Source organism: Miniopterus schreibersii (assembly GCF_964146895.1).
Source record: "Miniopterus schreibersii genome assembly, chromosome: 9".
Classification (NCBI taxonomy): domain Eukaryota; kingdom Metazoa; phylum Chordata; class Mammalia; order Chiroptera; family Miniopteridae; genus Miniopterus; species Miniopterus schreibersii.
The window spans coordinates 67,157,723-67,175,393 of record NC_138118.1 but is presented as its reverse complement, the minus strand read 5'-3'; the positions used below and the strand labels follow the sequence as shown (position 1 = coordinate 67,175,393).

At 33.8% G+C, this 17,671-nt stretch overlaps 1 protein-coding gene across 5 annotated transcripts in view; it reads left to right on the top strand.

The window, feature by feature from the left end:
* DGKB (diacylglycerol kinase beta) overlaps nucleotides 1-17,671 on the top strand; it is a 527,029-nt gene that overhangs the window by 199,054 nt on the left and 310,304 nt on the right. For all 5 annotated transcript variants that reach the window (XM_081146772.1, XM_081146768.1, XM_081146770.1 and 2 more), the window contains 3 exons: nucleotides 6,810-6,926; nucleotides 12,995-13,068; nucleotides 15,535-15,609. In XM_081146772.1, coding sequence (XP_081002898.1) covers nucleotides 6,810-6,926; nucleotides 12,995-13,068; nucleotides 15,535-15,609 — 266 coding nt within the window. The remainder of the gene's footprint in view (nucleotides 1-6,809; nucleotides 6,927-12,994; nucleotides 13,069-15,534; nucleotides 15,610-17,671) is intronic.

Here is a 17,671-nt window from a genome sequence, read left to right as displayed (position 1 = left end):
TCCTATTCAACTGTTACTGTCTCTAAAAGATACGCTCAAACGGTATTGTTTCCTTACAATTATAATTTCAATCTACTTCTTAGGAAAACATTAATAACCTGTGAGTATACCGTATAAGAGTATGACTTTATTTAGAGGATAACGTAATTACACAAATGATGTAATAACCTATATACTCCCCCTTAAAAAGTTTTCTAATCAGTGTAGATGTCCTCATTGAAACTTTTAAAAATTTCCCTTTTTAACTACAGATAGTACTTAAAAATACTTGGAAATATGCTTGAACTATATTGTTTCTGGTCTATGAGAAATATTAAACTGTTTTGTATTGTTTTAGTTAGTTGATACCATTATGACAATCATTATAAAACAGAGATGCTAAACTCTGTTTAGCAAATGCAAAGGTATTAGGAAAGTTTAGCATTCAATCTAATTATTTAAGAGTAAAAGAATTAATTTTATATGGGCAGGTCCTTTGTTTTTGCCCCTATCATAGCCCATCAAGGGAATATAGACACTGTATTTAAAATTTAAAGTTTGTTTTTAGATTTGTTAATCTCCAAAGGTCTCTCATATTCAACCATATGATTTATATCATATAGATTGAATAAATGCACCAAAATTGCTGTTTTCATAATAGGCTTTTTTCATTTGTTAAAATTTTTTTTTCTGCTATAAGTTAAAAAAAAATCTTCACACTCTACTTTCTTTTTCTTGCAACATATATTGGTTTATTTTAACTTAAATTTTTCACCATCCTCTGAAATATAGTTTTTCAACTATATTGTTCCAGAATTTTTCTCAAGCCCTTATATAGATATATAAATGAGTGTGTCAATACAAACTCACACAAGCATACAGAGAGAGAGAGAGAGAGAGATTGAGAGAGAGAGAAGCCCTAATGTTGCACCATCAGGAACAATTGCTTGTTGATTAACTGAAAATGGGGTTAAAGTGTATGTGAGGAAATGTACAGAAAGATATATAAATACCTTAAACATTTTACTTATAATATGTAAATGTATATTCATTGGCTACACTTTTAACAAGATAAAGGGCTTTTCTATGAGCACATATTTACTATGTGCTCATTTGGAAATGGCATATAGTTTTTCTTGCATTTATCATGGTCTTCTCACCCATAAATTTTAATTATCAATCATTTTAAAGTAAAACAAAAGCATTTCTATTTAGTATAAAGATATTTGTATATTAATGAAAGCAATTGTTTTCAATTTCTTTCACTTGTTTTAAAGTATAACAAAAACTCAAGGATATCTGTGGAGCAATTTGTATTAAAAAAAAAAACCTTAATTTTTATTACTAATTCTCCATGCTTTTACAGACATTATTTCCAAACCCAACTTGACCAATCCTCCTACACACACACACACATGCACACACACCTCGTTAGTCTTTTCAAAGCATGCAAGATATTTTTCATGGAAACAACTCATTTTATACACATAATTCAATGGCTTGAGTAATAATTAAGTTACACAGTTACTATAACAAGATAAATTCTACTCGGAACTGACATAAACAGATTGCTTAGTGCACAGAAATTACTATGTTGATCATTCAGCTCCACTGATAGAAGGACATGATGAATATGCACATAAAAGAGAACTGCCTCCTTGCTTTTTACCTTCGGCTTACTGTATAGCTTACAGAGGGAATGGAGTGTGAGTGAATATGAGGTGCATACACACATATAATTTTATCATGGCACTACCATTTGCCAGTAAGCAGCCCAAATTATATGATTTTGGCATGGGCCTTCACAGCTCCCACTTTTTATGTTTTTTAAAAAAAATTGATTCCAGAAAGAGAAAGGGAGAGGGAGAGAGAGAGAGAAACATCAATGATAATTGAGTCATTGATTGGCTACCTCCTGCACGCCCCCTACTGGGGATCAAGGCTGCAACCTGGATATGTGCCCTGACCGGCAATTAAACCCTGACCTCCTGGTTCATAGGCAGATGCTCAACCGCTGAGCCACGCCAACTGGGCAACACAGCACTCATTTTTAACTACTGTGATCTAAGTTAAGCAGCACACCTGTTTTAAACTTAATCATAAAATATAACAATATTTTTTATATTTTAAAAATGATTGACATGCACTGACTGCCAATTTTGTGCCAGTATTTCACATTTTCTCGATTTATCATCATATGTACCTTTACATTTTATAGATGAGTTCAATGGTGAGTTAGAGAGAATAAATAACTTGCCCAAGGAATTTAGAGCCTTTGCCGTTTTTGAAATGAATTAGTTTCTCTGGGCAGAGAAATGTTTAAATCCCACAGTAAAGTCACAATAATCAAAGTTACAGCTTTTCAGCTGTCAATACATTAGTCTCTCAGATCTCATAACCCTTATAAGTCCCAATGATATGGTGACACTTCTGCTTCAGGGAGATATTTGTATATTAATACAAATTTGTATATCCTGGTGTTACCTTGGGTTAAAATTCTCGAGTTTGTGGGAAATTCTTGTGGCCTAGCTCTAATGGCCGGAAGGGATAAGTCTCCATTCAGGCAGGTGGAGCAACAGCCGAGAAAGCAAGATGCAGGATTCCTTTGAAGGATGCTGTTGGCAGCCGAACATCCGCCTCCCCTTCTCTGTGGCTTCGTACCAATGGAGGTGCTTTGCCGCTGCCTCCCGCTCATGCTGAGATTGGACAAAAAGAAGAAAGCCCCGTGCTTGAGGTGATCATCATTTGCTGCTTGCAGTTTGTGAATGATCGATCACAGCAGGCTAAGGACTGTGGTAAACATCTCCTTTGTGAAAGCAGTTTTCAGCCACACACAAATACGAAACACATCTGAGAATCAGCATGATACAGAAAGAGATTTTTTTTTAGAGCACATATTTAAAGTGAGGTCTTTTTATTTCATTTATTTCATCACTCTGTTTTCTGTGAATGGTCTTCACAGCTTTTCTTCTGCATTCATCATGGTGATTATTCTTTGGAATTCTAACAATGTATTCCCCATTCTGTACAATATGTTCCCCAGTAAAGATCTGTCATGCTCCTTGTAGAGTCTAAGGATCACAAAACATTGAATTCTGTATTTGAAATGTCTGCGTAGCCAACACAAGTGGTTGATATTTGAAAGTGCTGAAATATCAATAACTCTGTTTTATATTTTGCAGTTATATGTTCTATATTCTTTTATGGTTTTTTGGGTTAGATTAGCTGTTTTCAGTGTTTAAATAATTTCTATCGATTACAGCAATAATTTTTCAACTCTTTCTATCTGGGATAATTTATCTGGCACAACAAAATTTGTCTTAATTATAACAAATTTATTTTGTTAGTTAGAGCCCCCCAAATGAAAAGAAAGCTCTGAAGGTGAAGTAATAAGCACTACTCCCTATTATCAGAGAGCTATTTTATTTTGAATAGTGATACACAATAATGCTGGTGAGCTCTTTCTGGAACTTTTCAATAACGACAACACTGGGGGAGGAGCTCAAACATCACAATAGAGCTCTGACAGTCAGGGTTAATTAACCCTCAGAACAGAGGAATGAAATTTTTGTGGACAGCAGATTTTCAAAGATGCCTTTGTTTCCCCCTTTCTGCCTCTCAGATAAAATAGCAAAGAGGTAAATATTTTTTCAGTGGAAATAGGAAAAGTATGCAACTACCTTCCTGTTAGCTTATGTTGTCTAACTAAAATACAGCAAATGTCTCAGAGAAACTTCTATAAAATTTGAAAATAAACATAAAACAAGTGAGTATAATAAAAGGAAGGCCCTGGGAAAAATTACCTGGATATGAGCCTCCCCCTTTGTAAAATTTTCAGCTTGATTAATTCCACAAATTCCACACAGTAAGCATATTTTCCTCTAACAAAGAAACCACTTGGTTTGCTGATTGTGTGTATGTAAACAAATGTTTACCCCTTTAGTATTGTCTAGATTTTATAATGAAATTCTTATATAGATGATACACTGAGGATTTTTAAACTTGTTTTATGCCTCTTTCTTATAACTGTAGATTTCATAAATAAAATTTTATCAATTGCAAATTTAATTTAGAGTTTTAAAATTTGTTCATACATGTGGGGCAAAAGTAGGCTTACAGTTGTGATTATGCGAAACAGTTTATTCTTGTATTATTTATTAATTATTGCATTATTTTTCATATAAACAACTGTAAAACCTGAGTTTGTTCTGCCCTGTGTTTTAAAATTGTTACTACAAAGCATTTGTTTAGTCTAACCCATAGTTTACTCAGAGGGACGATGCCCTGGAGAGACAGCAAGCCACTTTATCAACTGCTATGTGCTAGTTGGAGATTCTCACCATGAAGAAATTTCCCTCTATGCATAGCCAAGAATAAAATAATGTTAATAGATGGAATGGTAGCTCTTTGCAGACATATACTTACATGTCTTAACTTTCCACACACACACACTCACACACACATACACACTTGGAAATATAACAAACACTTTGCATAATGGTAATTTTAATGAACACCCCAAAGACAGAATCACACTGATTTTCCATTATTCATAATATAGGCACAATGTTAGGAATTTATATATGTTCTACTAAACCTTACACACTCTGAGAAATGGGTATTAATTACTACCTTCACTGTGAAGAAGTAGTTCTCTAAGGTTACATAATATTGAAGTAGCAGAGATGGGATTTATCTCAGGCTTTTTTAGTCCAAACCTCATCCTATAATTCACTATTTCTATGCATTATATTCTTACCTATTTATGGACAATATGGTAATTTATAATCTTATAAAGCATGATTGATTTTTTATAATGTCAATATTTTTGCCAGCAATTATGCTTATATGTAAAACATCATTTTCCAAAGAATTCAAATTTCAGGCATCCTATTGTACCATACATTTTCAGTCACACAAAAAAATATATGTAGTGTCCTTGCACCATGAAATTGCAAAGTAAATGGTTTATCCTGATTAGCATTTAAGTTTTCTGATGCATCTGTCCCTGATATATTTTTAAAGAGTTTTACCTTTAAGTCCACTTAAAAACATTTTCCTAAATTGAATTGAAAAAGAACTCTAAAAAACAAATACAGAAGCTAGGAAACATATATCTGAATAAGTGATAGGAAAGTGGCAGTTAAGCATTTACACACACTTGAAAAATCTTGCTAATTAATCAAGACAATTTTTTATACCAAGACTAGACAAGGCCCTAGGATCTTTCTCAATATAAATTTATTTTTTTTATAATGTTAAAATTTGTGTATTTTTCCATTTATCCTAACTTTTGTCAGGGACTGATCTAGGCTCTGAGGTAGAACAGAGAAGCATACAAAGTCCTTTCTGTTATGAAGCTTTGATTAAACTAGAGGAAGTCCAGCATTAAATAGATAACATTTCAGGCTGTATTAAATTACACACAAAAGAGGGCTAAAGGTAATAGAGAAGCTTGCTTGACATTTGACCAGAAACCTGAAGTTAGGAACAAGCCCAACAAATAAACAAATAAGAACTTTTTAGTAGAGGGCAGAGTTACTGTGAGAACCCTGGATTAAGAGCATGATGTTGTGATTGAGGCACAATGAGGAAGGTGGTGTAGCTGGAGTGGAATGAAAACGATGAATGTGGTTGTTGTATAGAAAATTGAGTGTACAGAGACAAAGTTGGAATCAAATTGATCCATTTGGTGATTGTTACAATATTCAGACAAAGAGCATAATGGTGGCTTAAGTCATGTAATGATGTAGGTGCTGAGTTATTGTCTAGTTTGGGATTTATTTTCAAGGATACTAAGCAGAAAATTAAAAAAAAAATTCTGGATGTTTTGGGATTTATATGCATTTTAGACACTCATGTGGACAGATAGAAAGAGCATTTGTATATAGGAGTTAAGGTTCAAGGGAGAAATCTGAACAGGAAATATAAATTCAGAAATCTTCACCATAAAATTGAAATCAAAAGCCTTGGATAAATGAAGTTTCCTAGGGAGTGAGTGTAGATGGTGAAGATGAGAGGTCCAAGGCGAGGTTAGGTGTTAAGGACTGTAAAGCTGAAGGAGGAACCAACAAAAAAAGCATGCAGTTGGTGAAGGAAGACAAGAGCTAAGAAGGAGATGTCTGGGGAGCCCAGCGAAGCAAGCTTTCAAGAGGGAAGAAGGCATTCGTTCTGTCCTTTGCTCCTTAAAAGTTAAGATGAAGACTGACCAGCAGGTGTGGTAATGAGAAGGTCACTAGTGATTTTAATGTAAGCTGATTTGTGGATTAATGCTGATAACATTTATTGGGTTGAGTTGAAGAGAGGGTGAGAGGAGAGGAAATAAAAACAGGGAGCAGATAATGCCAACAAAGTTTTTATTATGGTGAACAAAGGGATTTGTTGTGTGAAATGTGACTTTTAAGGTGTATGCCATTCTTGATAGTAGCTACATAGTAGGTTAAAAGTCCATTATGTGTTCATTTTCAATATCGCCTATATTTACAAGCATTATTTTTAGAGCTTAGTACTAAATATTTAATTTATAATCCTATATATTTATCTTTACCATTGTTTATGAAAAAATTAGTTTTAGTGGTTTTGAATAACTATTGATAGAGTCATAATTGGGCTCGTAGAGATAATACAATTTGGTTTTCTTTCACATCCTTTCTTTAACTCATATTTTGATCATGTATCTCTTATATTTATGTTGAGCCATTTGAAAGCAACAGCTTTTATATTAGACGTTAGGAATTTGGGCCCAAATCTGTAGCCATGAAACCCTTCTATATGTTGCCCCTTTTAGTAAAATGATTTAACAGTTTTATAAAAGAGTTTGTTTCTTACAGGAAAGACAAGCAACAGTAAAAAAAGAAAAGAGTGGTTCCCAGCAGCCAAACAAAGTGTCTGACAAGAACAAAATGCAAAGAGCCAACTCAGTTACTGTGGATGGGCAAGGCCTGCAGGTATGATTTTTTTTAAAAAATATAAATTTTAGTAGCTTTCACATTTGTTACGGCTGTGCTTTTAGAGGGGCATATGTCAAGGTATCAACACACTTATTTAGCTCAGTAGATGACTTCGGAAAAATCTTTATTTATCAAGACATCAGTTTTATTGTTGATTGACAGAGTGACATTCTGGTTAGATTAATCATTAGTGAGGTTATGTCCATTTAAATTCAAATTGGTAAGAGAGCTGTCTTAAGTTTTTGAAAATTATTAATACTAAATACAAATTATATATGTGTGTATTATTTTTTTTAACAAGTGTACATTCTCCATATCATTGTATATATTCTTAAGAGTCATATTGGTGGCAAAACATGTCTTTAGAAAGAATAAAATGAACTCCAATTGTGTGGATACTATTGTTCATAAATAATTATTAAAAATAATGAACCTATTAGAATTTATATCTTCCAAAGTTTTAAGTCAAAATCGAAACCACATATATTTTTCTGGTTTAAGTAAAAATAGGTAGCTCAAAATCATGATTTTAGTACTTTAAAACCCTCTTAGTTACCCCTTGGGCCTCTGACATCAGGAATAAGACTTTCCGTCTGTACTTTGGAATATCCTATAGTTGGATTGAGTGCATTTTATTTTGCTTCTGTTTCTCATTCCAATATAAAAACAATCAATGAAGGCTTACTCTATGAAATTGTAAAGTTCATTTTTTTCTGTTTTCCTATCTATATTTTTCTGTCAACTGATTTCCAATTTCTGTCCTTAAGAGTCTGCTTCAAGTTTCATGTTTTCCAGGAAAACTTACCAACCATTTACTACAAAAAGATACATTGTGTCACACCCTTGCATTCGATACACGTGATCTTATATCTTGTTTCATCTATTATTTTGTCTAATACTGTGGGATATATCTTTGATAGTCCATAATTTGATAGCACAGTTAAGAGCACACATTATTTGCCTGTTAGAGATTTCATTATTTTGAATATCTCATTAAAAATTTAATAATAATTTCCTAAATATTGATAGCCAGGTTACTGCTTTGTTTTGGTCTAATAAAACATTGTAAAGAGAAAATCTATTATGAATTACTGAACTTAACTAAAATTGTCCCATGGCTCCTTACATTACCTTCAGATTTTCGGATTCCTTCTTTCTTTCTGCTGTTCTGATTGGATGCCTTTTGCTACCTTACAGTCCAAATTGTTGTTTTGATTCTCAGCTTCATCTACTGTAGTGTTGATTCCCTGTAAATTATTCATTTCAGTTGGTGTATTCTTCATTTCTGTTTTTTTTTTTTTTTTAATGCTATATTGGTGTTCAAAAGTCAAATTCTTTTCAGGGCCTTACAGTTAATCATCGGTAAAGCTAAGGTTTAAGTGAGGATCATCTGATTCAGAGTTTATTATGTGTTTTACCTCTAAGGTACCCCATCTCCCTGGCTAAGAAATTTAAACAAGTATATAAATGCTAAATTCCTGACCACTTTTTTCTTTCATTTACTTTTATGTTGTTGTAGATTTAAACATCATGTGTGTACTAGAATTATAACTTTTTACCTCTCAGTTTCCAAACATTTGAATAATCAGACCATACATTACCCAGAATTTAAACCAAAATTAAATGTGTGTGCAGAGTGTTTTAAGAGCTTTACACTGACATATCAATATAAGTTGCATTTTCTTTTTTATTCAAAAATAATTGGAAATATTCAACCTTATTCCAATGAAATAAGTCAAATTAAATACAGATGATTAACATTTTATATGGATAACTTTCATCCCTCTAGCCCAGGGTGGGAAACCTTTCTGCCAAGGGCCATTTGGATATTTATAACATCATTCATGGGCTATACAAAATTATCAACTTAAAAATTAGCTATGACAAAAGCTCCTAGATTTATTGAATTTCAAGTCCCGCCTGTGGTTGCCTTGGCAGGGCCAGACCAAATGATATGGCCCGCGGGCCAGATGTTCCCCACACTTGCTCTAGCCAGACAATAAGTTTTCATGCTTTTCTGTGTCATATAAAACTGTCAGGGAAAGTTGTCAGTAAGGCTAGTATAGACATAAGCCATTACAAAACAGTGGTAAATAAATATTGCTGATGTAATCATCATTGTAACTTTTCGACTTTAAAAAATTTGTATATGGTCAGGTAAAATAGTCTGTTTCACCTCAGTAGAATGGAGTAAAATATGATACAGGTAGGTATTCACAGAACTTTGGAGAAAACATCTAAAATGTAAAATACTAAATTCTTGGATAGCTATTTCATGCCAAATGGAAAAATAACTAATTTTTTGTGTGGTAGTCAATTTAAAAATAATTAATAGTTGTTTATTTATCAGAAAAGGTAAAAAGGTCTACCAAAAAGTTAATTTTTGTGAGTTTTAAAAAATATGTATCATAAAAAAGTATTGAGTTGCTTTCTAGTTTGCATATAACTCAGTGACAGAAGAGATCTACACTGCTTAAAGAAGACTATTAATCATAGTTACGCACATTCATCTTACTTCTTTCCAGCTAACCAGCATAATGATCAGGATTATTATTTCTAATTAGAGGAAGTAATAGATCATGTATAACCTTAGGATGAGTCTCATTAATTAACCCGAGTCCTAGGGGACTTCAAATAGAGGTGGTTAGGCACTCTGTCTTTGTCATTGCTCACACCATAGGTTTACACTTAGTACATATGATCAAGTGTAATGGAAACTACAATTTCTTAGCATGCAGGAGATGTAAACATACAGATGACTCTCTACATGTGAACAAATAAGTAGAAAAACAGAATAGTTACTTAAAATATATCAAACTAAAGTTACCTTGTCCCTAACTATTATTTGAGAAAATTTTTCAAATAAAAGGATCACTTGATGACCCAGAAGTCTAGTTTGTCATATAATTAACACAAGACAAAGAGGGGACCTTCACGCTGAAGTACCTAAAAGTAACCCAGTGCTGACCGCACCACCACTGCTTCTCCCTCTCCCTGCTCTTTCTTATTTACAGTATCTCATTTGTATAATCACTGAGACTAAACCGTGCATCACATATGTGCTGTACACAATCATATAGTGTATGTGTAAAAATTAACTCCGTTTCTTTGGGGTGTGTGTGTGTGTCCATCCATCATCCTTTACCCAGTTTGGGCTCCTGAATCCTGCTGATTCTTTCATAATCGGTTCTCCTCTGTCATCTGAACTCTCTCTCTATGTCCAGAATTATCACTCTATACTTTGAGTATCACAACAACCTTTAAAGTGAGTCTCTGTCTCCATACATATAATGCGCTAGTTTATAAGTGTTACTGGAAAGCGGAGATGAAGAAGATGTGTGAGGACAGAGAGCTGGCGCTGTCTGTAATTTTCTGGGGGATGGCCAGTTAGACGGGAGGAGTCAGGGACACCTCAAAGATGATTGACCCGTGCAGCTGAAAAGATGGAGAAGGATCTGGGTGAATAAAGGTTTGCAGAGAAATGTCTGGTGCTGTGAGATATCTAAGTGGAGATGCCGAGTAGGCAAACAGATATATGAATGTATAATTTAGTACAGAGGACAGCTAGCATTTGGAAGTGAAAGGTATTTTGATGCAATTTAAAGCCACCATTTAAAATGAGCTCACTGAGGGAAAGAACAGAGAGAGAGGAGTGGTTGAACTGGGATTCCAAGTCGGTCTGTTGCTAAGGTCATGTTCTTTAATACCTACTGTATGAAATTGGCCCTTTATGTGAGCGACTAAGATTTTGTCCCATTAACTCTATTCTCTGTAGAGAGTGATCTAGTATGAACTGGCTCCTGAAATGCCCTTCACACCTAATTTATAATTATTCTTCAAGATTTTAAGTACCACACATACTATCAAATCTTCCTTGAACACTTTCTCCCATTATTAATTATTATTATTAAAATTTATCTTTATTGTTTAAAGTATTACCGATGTCCCCTTTTCCCCCCATTGCTCCCCTCGACCCCACATCCACCCCACCCCCAGGCCTTCCCCACACCAGTGTCTGTGTCTGTGGGTTATGCTTATAAACATGTAAGTTCCTTGGTCAATCTCCCCCACCCCCTCTCCCACCCGACCTTCCCTCTGAGACCCCTCAGTCTGTCCCACGCTCCTGTGTCTCTGGGCCTATTTTGTTCATCAGTTTAGATTACACTGTGTTACCTTATCCTAATGTTTTTGAGAAGCCCAGGGTCCTATAGCGATGCTGCAGGTCCAGAGGGTAGTGATGGGAGGCTGAGAACAGGTTCAGGGTATTTTCCTACACTTAAAACAAAGCAATTTGCCCTTCATATGTTTTATGTAAGGCCCCACTTAAAATTATTTCAAATGCTGTATAAATACTTCCTTCCAAGACCAAATAGTGTTAGGCTAACCGAATTTTTTATTTATTTGTGTTGTTCCCTCTTTTTCTCATCCTGCTAAAATCTTTAACAAAATGAATATGATATTTGAGGGTGGCAATAAGTCAGTTTTCAGAATAGCTGAGTTGTGCATCTTATTTCAGAATTATTTAGCAAAAATAGAATAAGAAGAATAAAACTCATGGACACAGACAACAGGGTGGTGATTGCCGGGGTGGGGGAGGGATGGACAGTGGTGAAGGGGGTTCTAGGGGGATAAATGGTGATGGACACACTTGGCTTGGGGTGTTGAACCCGCACTACAGAGTACAGATGGTGTGCTGTAGAATTGTGCACCCGAAGCCTGTGTGATATTGTCAACCAGTAAATTCAATAAAAAGGAAAATAACACATTTAAAAAATAATTTTTGAAAGGCAAAAAGAATTATTGTTGAACATAAAAATTCAAAATTTTCCATGTTAAAGATTATATTCGATGTGGTTAGTACAAAAGAGAATAATTGATACCTTAGTGTTACCTAGTGCTGGTTCCATTCGTTTCACCAGTTGACTCAATAATGGATTTTATAAGAAAGGGAGTTAGTCTAGAATCATGCTATTGTCCTGATTTTGAAGTTGTGTCATATTTATGGAAGAAAATGTTTTTGTGTGTTGGCAATCCTAAAGTAAACAAAAGTGATGAAACATCATTTTGGCAACTTACTCTGAAATTTTTCAGGAAAAATAAAGTTTCTACAGTGTTTGCAACTATTCTGTAAATTTCAAATTGTCTCGAAATATAAAAATTAAAATATCAGTGTGAAACAAAGAGATTATTATGAGATATTTCCATAAAACTTTATTCATGGAAATCAGATATACTGAGTTTCAGAAACTAATAAAACTATATTTCTTTAATCTACTTATGTTCTTTTAAGTATATATGATCTGAGTCACAATACAAATTAGCTCCCTTAGAAGGAATTCTGAATTCTAGACATTAGTTCTTACCTGATTTAGACAGCTCTAGAAAACAGGATCTGGAAGCAAATATGTTGAATATATTAATTGAAATATCACATCTAATAATAACTACATTTTTTCTTATCTAAGACTATTAAGTTACAAAAGGATTAACTGAAAAATGCCCATTTAATAATGAGAATAATAATATAAGATAAAATGAAATACAGAGGCTTATCATAGACTTCATACCAAGTTTCTGTTCTTCACTCAGGGACAGGAAATGTTTACGAGTTTGACGGAAGAGAGTTTCCGTGCCTGGTTCCATCTGTATCCAAGTCTTTTTCCCTATGGATCTTTTTTTTCCACATCAGTTACACTTAGGTTCTGCAGAATTTAACAGGGGGAAAAAAGCAAAAAGAATGAACTCATTGCTCCACAGACTGTTCCTTTTGTTTTCATCTCATAGCCGTTCACACGTATTCCCTTCTCAGAGCTACCTTTCCCTCGGGCCTGTCCCCAGCTAGCTCCTTCCTCTCTTTGTGAAGTGAGCATTCCTGTTTTTATATATGTATCTAAAGCACCGTGTTTAACGGAGTGACTTAAATAGATCCATGTATCTGGGTATCTGCATGTAAGAATGAAAGAGCCATACTCTTGAATTTGCTAATTGGTATTTCATGGCGTAGAAATAACAAGTGGTCTTCACACATGAGAGTAATTTGTCTGCATACCTGATTTTTCTTCTAGATCACTCCTGTTCCTGGCACTCATCCACTTTTAGTTTTTGTAAACCCCAAAAGTGGTGGGAAGCAAGGAGAACGGTATGTGCTTTTTTTTCAAGTCATGTTTATTTTCTATGCCATATCTCTGTAAAAAGATGAACTAAAATCGTGGTATAAAAATCTTGAAAACATTATTTCTCATGGTTTACTAATTTTAATGTGAAATAGTAATGCTAGCATCTATCTGTAATATATTGATACAGCCTCTCCTTATTTTTACAGTGGAATTTTTAATATAATAATGACCTTTTATAGACATTATCATAGCTCAGGTCTCTGAATTCTCTCTACCCTACCTATCCCCGCTAGCCGTCTCAAAGACCTTTGCATAGAACATGGCTCCATAAATATTGTTGAATGAAAACTGGTTCTCTAAATGGTCAACCATGTGACTTCAGTAAATCATTACCCAGTACTGAGGAACAGAATTTATATCCAGCTTCTAGACAAAATATAAAGATTTTCTGCACGTGCATTGTTTCCCAAAGAAAATGATGCAGTGTTTCCCAAAGAAACACAGTACATTTAATCGGAGTAGTAATGAGCTGCACCATCAGGTACTTCCGTATTCTGGCCTATGACACAACATTTTTATGTTTGGAATGAGTTAGTGATTAAATCATAATGTTTAATAAAGATCTGAAAATCACCATATTGGGGAATAAATCTTATATCCTTCTAAAGAGGATAGTCATAAAAAAAATGTGGTTGTACCTGCCTTAATAATTTCTAGAGTTTTTTATTTATCTCAACCAAAAAAGTGAGCAATCCCATAAAAGCACTAACACAGACATCATGATAATAAAATTGAAATTACCTTTGGGGTTCACCAAATAATGAAGTTGAAAAGTTGCCATGAATTAAAATCTTGTAACATGATTTCTTTCCTACCATTTAACTTCCAGCTGTATTTCAATGAAATGTAGAATGTTCATTTTTCAATCAACAAAATATTATTTCTGCCTAAAAGCTTTTCCCTTTTCTCAATATACGGATACATTGCAAGGCCACATGATAAATTCTAAACTGAAAGTGTTTCTAATAAAGATGCGAGGAAAATTCAGAGGTGAGATGACTATTCTTAAGACTGACAAGTCTTTGGAGCAGAACTAGCCTTTGAGTTGGTTCTGATAAAAGTAAATGTTTTCCAGGTGGAAGAAGAAAGACTGTGAAAGGGCGTGGGGTTTTTCAGGGAACCAGGAGATATTCACTGAGGTCAAAATTTAAGGGGATGGAGGCAAAAGATGAGACATAAACTACAAATATAATAAAATATTTTATATTATGAGTAAGTGGACTCTAACAGGAACTTTTTGTCTTGGAAATAACATGACTGTAGTTAAGTAGCAGTACAGAAAAGGGCTAGAGAGGCATGATTTGTATCGATCAGGTGAGTGAAAGCAGTGAGCTGGCCTAGCCAGGTTTGGTAGATATTACTCAGAAGTACAGGATTGTCCACAACCAGGCTCAGGTACTGGGGGCAAGGAGAATGACAATAAGGCCTTTCCTGAGACACTAGGTCATCTGATTAATTAGGATTAGGAATGTGAGGGTTATTGCAGACTTGGAGGGGGGCATGGATATTACATAGTGAATTTAGAGAGTTTCTATTAGTAAACGTTATAGGAATGTGTTTGTAAAATACAGGCATTGGCAAAAGTAGGTTTACAGTTGTGAGTATGCCAAACGAGAGTTTGTTCTTGAATTATTAGTTAGTAATTATTGTATTAACCTCCATATGAACATCTGTAAACCCACTTTTGCCCACTCCTGTATGTAGTAATATTTTCCATGTACATAAAATTAATGTAAGAAAACAAAATATATTTCTTCACTTTTATTTTGTCTAAGACTTCCAACCATGTGGGCTATATATGTGTTTAGAAACATTTCTGTTGCATTTGTTGAACACAGATTGATTTCTTTCAGATAAAAAAGAATTATTTACTAGGTGCTATTGAAACAGTTTAGCAGTTTTATGAGCTGACTGGTCAAGATGATTGTTTCTGTAAAATGATTAGGCGGAGGAGGTCACTTTCTTTGCTTACTTGCATACAAACTGCATAACCTGATTTTATATGTGGGAGAGATGCTTTTCAGCTCTAGTTTGTTGGCTCAGTATCCTATAAATTTCACAAGGATCTGTTAAGAGAAGATATTTAAGTAATTTTATTCTGATATTTTCAAAATATTTATTTAAAATCTAATTAGCTAAATAATAGTTAAAGGCAGGATAGTGTTCTAAATGCATATGCATATTTAGAATGCAAGTGTCACTCTTTTTCACTTATAAGCTATATTGCCTTTATAATGACCACTAAGCCTCTTTCCTTAAAAGCACCATTATTTCCTATTAAGCTTTTCTATTTCTAATTTTATTAATGCAAAATTTATCAAATATATATATAATTACAACCATATATATAATTATAACATTAAGGGGTGCTATTTAGTTTTAAATGTTGCTGAATCATTACTTTTTCTTTCCCATTTTCATCTGTATAGAATTTACAGAAAATTCCAATATCTCCTAAATCCTCGCCAGGTTTACAGTCTTGCTGGAAACGGACCAATGCAAGGGTAAGTCCAAGGATAACATCATTACCATTGACTCATTTAATACTAATTAATTAAATAAACCCAACATACCTAAAAATAATGATATTTGAATGCAGCAGCTGTATCAGTACACACAAAAAAAACACAGACTATCACCTACATAAGAGAAACCGATACAAATGTTTTTCAAAATAGCCTCTTTCAAGCAGATTTTCCTCCCTTCTAAACATTGTGAAGTTATATTAATACTAACGCTAATAGTAATAATTACACACACAAATACATACGCACACACTTGCTGGGTATTTAAACTTCTAAACTATCTGTTTGCAAAACTACTCTCCTTTACTTGTTAAATATACAATATAAATCTACAGAGTAAAGAAAAGGCTAGTTAACAGAAAATCAAAATCATAATATGATTTTTTTCTCACTAATAAAGTCTAATGAATATCCTCTCTTATTAGATACTTTATTGCTAATAGGTAAGATGTGATAAAATAAAATTATTTTTTCAACAGAAATCATGTACTTTTTATGTCACAAGTATGCCCTGAAATAAATCGTTGTTACTTTGGCTTTGTTAACTAATTAATGTCATCTTCTTCCACTGATCTGTTTTCTCTCTTTCCACATGACAGTAAACATTAGACCAGATGAGTGGAGAAAAGCTCTATAACCTTCCACAAGCTTCTTTTTTACAAAAAGTTAGTATGAGTAAAATAAGCCTCTTAGGTTAGTCTCAGAAACTAGAAATCAAATATTGAAATTGTACTGTTTTAAATGCTCAGGATAAAATTTACACCAGTGTGTTTATGTTAAATAAATATAAACGCAATATAATTATTAGCACTGGTTCCTATAATTACATCCATGTCTTTCTTGAACTGCCTGCTGCCCGCTGTCCAAGGCCAAATGCAGAGCAGTGATCTGTGGAAACTACTTGCTGTAAAGGGGCAGGCTCACCCCAGGAACTTAGCTCAGAACAATGCCTTTGTCAAGCTCCAGACTCCGGAGTCTGAAGGATCACATCAGATTGTTGGGGAGGTGAGCCTCACACGGGAAGTCCTATCTAGACAGAGCCAAACAGAAGTCAAGTCTTGATATTAACACAGAAGCTCATGCAAAGAAGTAGGTCTTTTATTCTGCAGAATTAAGAAATTGTGCATTCAAAAATTTAGCCATTCCAAGACCTCTGACTCTTCACCCAGATGGAATACATCCATATTTGCCCTGTGTTTCATAGTTGAATGCTCTGCCTACTGACTCCGCGAATGACAGGCTTATAACTTAACCTCTCTGTGTCTTTATTATCTTTGTTGTAAGAGAAAAATAGTAGCTGCCTTACAGGAGAGTTCTGAAGTTAAGTGGGATGATGCTTATAAAGCATATAAAAATGTGGTTATCACATAATATGTCCTCAATTAATGCTATTTATCATCAGTACTCTTCATAGTGATTAATTAACAAACACTAATAACATGACCACTTTTTAGCTATATGTAAATATATTACAATACCATTGATTTTAGCCTTGTATTCCCGTTTCATTTTTTCCTTACTCTAAATACATACTACATGTTTCCCTTTAGTACTTTAATTTTAGGCATCCTTTAATACATTGAAAAATAAATTAATATATGTACTTGTAAAAATCCATACTGCAATGGATATTATCTAGAAAGTAAATTAGAGGCACTACCACTCCTCAGGGATTACCACTTGGGAACTGTTTGTATGGATACTCCCAGAATTCTTTCTATAAACAAAGTGTAATGTATGTATGTAATGTATTCACATATAATGTATTCATATGCATTCATATATGCTGTGTAGATATACTTTTTTAAATTACTTGGAGTATTTTTTATATATTCAAAAGCATATGATTAATATTGGTTGAGTTCAGCACATATTGATCACTTTCATTGTTTTTAAGAGCTGCATGACATTCCATAGTTTGGTTAGATGTTCTATTATTGATACACATTTAGAACGCCCGTTCTTTTAAGTTAACACCAACTATGCTAAGTTAACATTTATCAATTTGTGTATGTTTTTTAAAAAGCATATTCAAATATTT